The sequence below is a fragment of the Marmota marmota genome, unplaced genomic scaffold (genome assembly GCF_001458135.2).
Source record: "Marmota marmota marmota unplaced genomic scaffold, marMar, whole genome shotgun sequence".
Lineage (NCBI taxonomy): Eukaryota > Metazoa > Chordata > Mammalia > Rodentia > Sciuridae > Marmota > Marmota marmota.
The window spans coordinates 9,708,422-9,716,280 of NW_025999913.1; the positions used below are offsets into that span (position 1 = coordinate 9,708,422).

At 38.9% G+C, this 7,859-nt stretch overlaps 2 protein-coding genes across 6 annotated transcripts in view; one reads left to right on the top strand and one right to left on the bottom strand.

Moving 5' to 3' along the window:
- Nol7 (nucleolar protein 7) overlaps nucleotides 1–3,420 on the top strand; it is a 4,206-nt gene extending 786 nt beyond the window's left edge. Inside the window, 7 exon segments of the mRNA XM_048799820.1 lie at nucleotides 3–100; nucleotides 681–739; nucleotides 2,107–2,138; nucleotides 2,340–2,421; nucleotides 2,830–2,948; nucleotides 3,028–3,105; nucleotides 3,313–3,420. Of these exon segments, the coding sequence (XP_048655777.1) occupies nucleotides 3–100; nucleotides 681–739; nucleotides 2,107–2,138; nucleotides 2,340–2,421; nucleotides 2,830–2,948; nucleotides 3,028–3,105; nucleotides 3,313–3,392 (548 nt within the window). The 3' untranslated portion in view covers nucleotides 3,393–3,420.
- A 335-nt stretch (nucleotides 3,421–3,755) lies between these two features.
- The window catches only part of Ranbp9 (RAN binding protein 9), a 107,349-nt gene continuing 103,245 nt past the window's right edge, over nucleotides 3,756–7,859 (bottom strand). For all 5 annotated transcript variants that reach the window (XM_048799817.1, XM_048799818.1, XM_015494027.2 and 2 more), the window contains 2 exons: nucleotides 7,318–7,429; nucleotides 3,756–4,748 (listed from right to left, as the gene is read on the bottom strand). In XM_048799817.1, coding sequence (XP_048655774.1) covers nucleotides 4,618–4,748; nucleotides 7,318–7,429 — 243 coding nt within the window. In that variant the 3' untranslated portion in view covers nucleotides 3,756–4,617. The remainder of the gene's footprint in view (nucleotides 4,749–7,317; nucleotides 7,430–7,859) is intronic.

Here is a 7,859-nt window from a genome sequence, read left to right on the forward strand (position 1 = left end):
CCCTGGCCCCGCTGACCCCGGCGGTACCCTTTCTCCCAGGGATAAAACGCTGCTGAAGGAGAAGAGGAAGCGGCGCGAGGAGCTGTTCATCGAGCAGAAGGTGGGAGGGCGGCGGGGCGCCGCGTTCTGCAGCCACCTTGCCGGGTGGGGCGCGCTGTCGCGCCGGGCTGCCGACCTGGTGCGCGGGAGACGGCGCTGGAGCCGCGCACGGCCGGGCCGAGACGCCGGGGCCCTCCGCTGCCCACCTCGGAAACGCGGGTGGACGAGCTGTGAACGCGAAACGCCCCGGTCGTTGGGCGTCGCGGCGGTGGTTTCTCCCGTCGGAGTCTCGGTCGCCGAGATGAAACGGGGCCATTTGTGAAGGGAGTTGGTTCAGACGCAGGGTCTGGTCGCTTCGCTGTCTGGTGTGGGCAGCTCGGAGAAGTGCCTCCAGGTGGTCATGCTTAAAGTCCTTTCAACTCCTAAGTGACCCGAGGGGGGGAGCTGAGGACACCCTCCAGGTTCTCACAGGTCTGGAGAGCGTGGGAAGTCATTCATTGAGCCCAGTGTCCCCGCCCCCGGGCTCGAGAGCCAGAGTGTCCTGCCCCAAAGTCCGGCTGCCCTTAAGATGGGGACTTGTAACCAGGCGTCGTCTTACGCACCGTACTGATTTTTTAATGTCTTTTTTTTTTTCCTGAAAGAAAACAAAACTTCTTCCAGATTCTCTTCTAGAACAGTTAACTGCAGCGCCGCACACCGAGTGAGTACTGGACCTTGTTATGTTCTTGCTCACACATAGCCAGCCATCTCGGAACTCCAGGCTGGAATCCACCCATGTAATTGAAGGAATTATGGAACCTAAGTTAATAAGCTTCACAATGGTGATATTTGAATTTGGTGGAGAGAGGGAAATATGGCACTTTTTAGGCTGAGTTTTGTTTATTCCCCTAGATAACTCTAGCTTCTGAGTTCCTAATCGCAGTGTATTCATTGAATAAAGTTTGTTGAGCACTTTTTGCAGTTGGGGCAAAAAAGGATAGACCGTGTTGAAGACAAGTGTTTTAATATTTAGTGGAGTGCAAGACAGTTACCCAGGAAGCTCCTAAAACTCAGCTTTTCTCAATCTTGCCTTACCTGCCACTGTTCTTCCTCTTTTCCCCATTTAGTGACTTTGCCATCCACGACATTTAAAAGTCAGCAGTTGTCATCTCCCTCTAGTTCATGGACTCAAGACCGACTGAATTTATAGACTTTTAAATATTTGTTTTGTTTTGTTTTTTTGTCATCCCTCTTGGCTCCCCTTAACTGCTTTAAGTTCAAAAGTTTAACCCCCTTCTATGTAGGCCAGTAGTTTCCAACTTTTTATTAAAAGAAAGTTTTCTAGAATTTTTTTTTCATTTTTTTGGTACAGGGGATTGAACTCAGGGACACTCAAACCCTGAGCCACATCCCTGCTCTCTGTGTTTTATTTAGAGACAGGGTCTCTGAGTTGCTTAGGGCCTTGCTTTTGCTGAAGCTGGCTTTTAACCCAAGATCCTCCTACCCTCAACCTCCCCAGCTGCTGGGATTACAGGTGTGTGCCACAACACCTGGCCAATTCATATCTTAAATACATATGTAGCTCCAGTTGATTTTTTCATCATTTTAAAATCAACTTAAAGTGTCACCCTCTTTTGACTTCCTCCTTTGTTGCAAATGGTTCTGCATTGTACTCTGTATACTCATACTGTATTTGTCAGTTGTCATCAGTCTGATCCTTTTCTCCAGTGACTATAAACTGTTGAATTATCCTCTGTGATTTCTCCAAGTGTGAGATTAGGCCTACCTTTGGTTCTATTAATTCTGTTCAAGACACCATTCTACTGCTTTGAAGCCTAGTAATACGCTTTCAGATTTAAATCCTGAGAAGATACTGTGATCCTTATAATACTAGATCATTGATTGAGAATTGGTATGGTGCATTGCAGAAAGCCTTTTGCTTTCCCAACACTGAGAGATCCTGAGTAAAAATTGAGGATGGCGATAATGGGGGGGGCGCAAGCCCGCATTACATAAAGCCAGGAATTGTGTAGCATGTTTTAAGTATTGTGCCATTGCAATCTTTTTCTCTTCTTCTTCTTCCCTTAGCATAAAGAAATCACCAGGAAAATTGAAAGAAGGTATGAATTGTTCTCATTTATGAACTTATTTTAGTTCAGTGTTACTTGGCCCTTCCTTAGCACTGGCCTAGGTCTAGCCAAGGTTAGCATAAGTCTGTGACCTCTGCTTCTTATAAATAAAACCTATACCCAGGTAAGTCTGTAATAGAGACTTAAAAGTAAGCTTAAATGCTAACCAGAAAATGGAACTCAATTTTTCAGTTAATTTGCAAAAGAAAAACGAAGAGTGTGAAAAAGGAAGTGACTCCAAGAAAGTTAAAGTACAAAAAGTACAGTCTGCCAGGTAATCCCCCTGCCCCCCTATAAAAGAAACTGATAAAAGCATTAGCTTGGCTTGTGTGGGAAAATATTTTAATTACCAGCACTTTCAGATTGGATCCTTTGCAAAAAAAAAAAAAAAAAATCATATAATACATATATATATATATATATATATATATACACACATTTACTTGCTATGCGAAGTTGTGACTATTTCTTATAAAACCACCCTATACTTTAAATTACTATTTGAAATAACAAAAATAATTCCTTTTAAAATAAGCCAAGGAGGGGTGTCTATGTGGCTCAGTGGGAGACCCTCTGCCTGGCACATGGGGAGGTGCCCTGGTTGGTCCCTAGCACCACAAAAGAATAAAGCTGTTTATGAAAGCGCATGTCATTTATTTTGATCTTTTGTGTTGATCACCAGCCAGAAAAGCTATTTAGCCCTAAGGCTAAAAGACCAAGATCTGAGAGATTCAAGGCAACAAGCCGCCAAAGCCTTTATACATAATTGTCTGTACGGCCCAGGAACCAACAGAACTACTGGTAATCTGCTTGTGGACTATTTTTGCTCATTTTTTACTGCAAAATAAACAAGGAAATGATAAATGATTCTCTTTTTTAGTAAATAAGTTTCTGTCTCTTGACAACAAGAGGTTACCAGTGAAAAAGGCTGCAGCCCAGTTTTTGAATCCTGCTTGGGGTAAGATTCTGCTCTATTTTCAGCTCTGATACTTTTGTAAGTTGAATGTTCTTTTGAGGACAATAGTTTGTAATGATAATTGAACAGATCTAGTTTTATATCCCATTCACATGAACCAGAGAATCTTCAAAAGAATGTCTTGAATTTTACATCTCTCAGGAATTTTAACTAATATTTAATATTCTTATATAAAACTTTCTATTCCAGGAATCCAGAAAAAACAAAACGCCAAGAGGTTTAAACGACGGTGGATGTTCAGAAAGATGAAAACTAATAAATCAAAGTAAAAGCCAAATAAAGAATCTGTACTTTGTAGAGAATTTAGAGCATTCATTTCTCTTACAAAAACCTTTTTAAAGTGTCATTATAAAAACCATAATAAGTCTGTGTTTGGAGAAATATTTAACTGTATTTCATCTTTCTGGAATATGATCATGCCTTCTCATCTTTGAGAGCCCTGAAAGAAAAAGTAGTCTTAAAATAACTATTTTCCTTTTTTTTTTTTTCAATCCAGTAAACGAAGACAGTCTTAGGTGTCTGGGTATCAAACTCAGAAGCAGTTAATACCATCGACATTAATTGCTCTAGTTCTACATTAACTATAAACGTATACATATGCCTAATATATATAAACTTGACTGACACGCTAGTATCTGTAGAAGTAAATTTTTAATGGCTGGTTAATTATATCACTACATTTTTATTGCAATATAGTACTCATTTAAGCACTTAAAAATGGAAGGTGTACAAAGATTAAATTAAGACACAGTAAATTGACTAAATATTTGGTTTTTATATAAATAAAGGTCATAACCACACTGTTGACATGTAATACTGTTATAATACAACAGTTAAACTTGTGAGTCTACAACAGAAGTCATCTGTAATTAAACAGGAAACAAAGTTGAAAAGACCATGTTAAAACAAAACTACTGGGACTAACAGGTTGGGATTGTAAGTAGCAACGAACATATTCACTCAGCTCCTGAGTATTTCAAGTTTTACAGTACACATTAAAAATGATTTCTTCCATCAACACTATAAATTCAAACTGTCGGATGTTTATGCATTTTGCAAGTTACACTGATTGAATGCTTATATGGGAGCGGGGGTCGGAACATCTCCCAATTTGAAGTTTACATCACCCACATGCTAACACAAACACAACTTGTTCCATTTCCTCTCCCCTTCTTCTCCCCACAAAGAAGGCAGGACTTTTTGGTTTGTTTTAGGTAATTTTTTAAAGGATTTCTGATGATCGATTTGAATGTCTGAAATTCAGTAATATTTAACTCTTAGACAACTAAGAGGTTAAAGATGGAAAATAATTTCTCCTAACACTAAGTTAGAAAATCATTTGCATCATGCTGTAAACTAGGAAGCAATGTAAAGCGACAAAAACCTGTCCCCAGTACATAATTAAAAAAATCTAAATTTCAAATCAGCCGAGCTGGTCTAACTTCCATGTTGACTATATGCCACAATATAAGTGTGAGCTCTTGAAATGCATAGCTAATGTAGGTAGTCTTCCACTGTGGCAAATGCACAGGAGCCAATTCCTGATCGAGCCATCAGTCCTAGACATTGTGTGGCCTGTCCCATTGCTAGGGCAAGTGGAGGTTGCTTTGGCAGATTGTGGGTTTCTGAGGAAAAAGCATTTAAAAACAAACAGCAGTAAGACATTTTAAAAAATAATCAAGAAAACATTGTGTTTCCTACTCAAGTATCTGCCTATATGCTTCCTATGACCTCACTTCACTAGCAAAGGCAGAGTGATGCCTTGAACATACTGTTTTACCATACTGTTCCCGGGTGACCAACAGAGAAAAACTTGCAAAATCATGCTCTGAAAGTATCAGACACGTAACTATGTTGGGAAAGACAACTTATCTGACATTCGGTCTGGGGAGTAAGTAATATTTAATATTTCTCTTCTACTTGACCATAGTGGGTTGATATTAACCAGGGGGAGAACCAGGTTTTTATTAAGTTTCCAGTGATACCCACCCACCACCTTGAGAGGACAGAATTCAATTGAAGCTGCCTGCCTGCCCCCAAAGCATAGTGGTCAGTGATATTTGGGGTAGATAATAGTGATGTCAGAGAACATACAGAAGGATCACCCTAAAATTTTGGAGGGATCAACTTAAAATTGATAGTTCAGACACTTTAAAAAGTGGAAGTTTTTAGAGTGCTACATAGCATAAATTTGTCAGTTGGAGCAGAAGTGCAATGATTAACACATTTATTACTTGCAGAGACGAAAAAGTAAAGGTAAAAGTAGTCTTAACTCAGAAGCTGGTAATCTCTCTGTATGTTGACCGGTGTCCAAATTTATGGGAATTCTCAATTAGTAAGGGCAAATACAGAGATACACAGCTGATAAGGAGCCCCATATAATTCAACTCCCCTTGATTCAGAACTTGGAATAGCAACAGGCTGGGTGTGATGGTGCAAGTGGCTCAGGAGGCTGAGGCAGGAGGATTGTGAATTCAAGCCAGCCTCAGCGACTTAGATCCGGTCTCTAAATAAAATTTACAAAAGACAAGTGATTTGGGGCTGGGTTGTGGCTCAGCGGTAGAGCGCTCACCTTGCACGTGTGCAGCCCTGGGTTCGATCCTCAGTACCACATAAAAGTAAATAAATAAAATGAAGGTATTGTGTCCAACCACAATTAAAATATATATTTATATATATATATATATATATATATATATATATATTTTTTTTTTTTTTTTTTTAAAAGGACTAGTGTTATGGCTCAGTGATTAAGCACCTCTGNAAAACCACCCTATACTTTAAATTACTATTTGAAATAACAAAAATAATTCCTTTTAAAATAAGCCAAGGAGGGGTGTCTATGTGGCTCAGTGATTAAGCACCTCTGAGTTCAATCCCTGTAACCCCTGCCCTTCCCAAATTGCACTATGGTGATGAGTGAAAAAAAAATACTTCCTAAAGAATCAAAGCAGGGGAAAAAGGAAAAAAAAAAAAATCAAAAGCAAGCTTAGAATGTAAAGGTACAAGGGAAAAGGAAATGAGAATTCCTTGAAAAGTATTCAAGAAAAGGTACACAGACCAGTGAGAACAATACTCTTCAAAACATCTGTGGGTTAAGATTATTAAAGAACTCATTTACTAATGCTGAAAAAGTTTTTTTTTTAAAATGACTCTTGAAGACTAACTCTTGCTCAAATACATGCATTAGGTACACGATTACAGTCTCATTTTAGCCAACAGAGGCATCCAGTAATAAACAAATTTTTAGACATAGGAAAATCATAAGAATTACATATAAATGCATTATGCACTATATGTAGGAAAATCTATATAATACCACACAATATAAATATGCATAGTAATTTATAATTTGTCATTAATTTTACAGGAATGACAGTTAATAAACTGAAGCACTAATTATAGCTGAACCTATTATAGCACAGTAAGAATACACATCTTAGATAGGTTCCAGAACAATTTAATTCCTTTGAGGAACCCAACAAATAAGAAAATTGGTCACTTTTCTCCAAAAATTCTGCCCAAGTTTGAGTTGTACCTGGCAATTAGGCCTGCATGACCAGCTATAGTATAATAATTTCAAACAATAGTCTTCCCTACAGAGCCACTATTGTTACTAATTTCTCTTATTTTTGTCAGTAGAGCTAAGTGGATTCTGTATAACCAAAAACACATTAACCAAAAGAAATTCATATCATTTACTATTACACAAATTAACTTTCAAAAACTACCACACGAAGGACACTACTCCCATTCCCAAACATCAGTATTAGTCCTTAACAAATAAAGAATCAATGAACTTTATAAAGGTCTGCCCCTTACAAAAGGTAATTAAATGTGAGTACTGAGATCACCCCGGTCCTTCACTGCAAGTCTTCCTGTGTGTAACACTGCCCACGTCTTCCTAAAATAGTTTGAAATGTGTGACTAAAAGACCTGAACCCTAACAGGGCTGACAGCTGAGCAGCCGTCTAAACAGGACTGAAGTCCCATGTTGTCTGGAGAATCAGAATCTTAAAAGTCAGATGAAAAATCACTGTTCTCTAAATTACCTTTGAAGAGAACTGCCCCCAAATTAAAGGTTTTATTGTATACAATCAACCTATATTTACTAAGAAATATATAAATGTTAGCACAAATACCCTCAAATATTCTCAGAGGCTAGGTGAAGTTGTGCTTTTTGGTTTTACTTACCTAATATTGCACTATTAAGAGCTGAGCACACAGGTTCTCTCTGAATTGGGTCAAGCTGATTTCCAACTGGGCTATTCCAAGGATCTGAATATGCTAGTAAACTGAAAGCATCCTGTTGAAAACAAACAATTTGATTTTCAATTCCAATAGTTCAACTGTTATGTTCACAAGCTGAGAGAGATAGATAGATATGAAATAATCCTTCAAGTCACTAGTCTACTGTAATTTTAAACTCCTTTTTTCCCAGTCTGGGATGCTATTTTTTTTTCTTTCTTTTCCCTGCAGTGCTGAGGATCCAACCCAGGACCTCAAGTGCTCAGCCACTACCCTCCACCCCCATCCCGATTTAGATAAATGTTACCTTCAACTTCCACCTTGCCTGTTTGTACAGTTACGTGCTGCATAAAGACATCCAGGCCAGTGACAGACCATGTACGTAACAGTGGTCTCTAAGACTGTAATGGAGCTGAAAATTCCTGTGGACTAGTGACAGCATAGCTGGTGTCATGTTTTAGCACAATGCACGCTCACCTGTTTGGGGG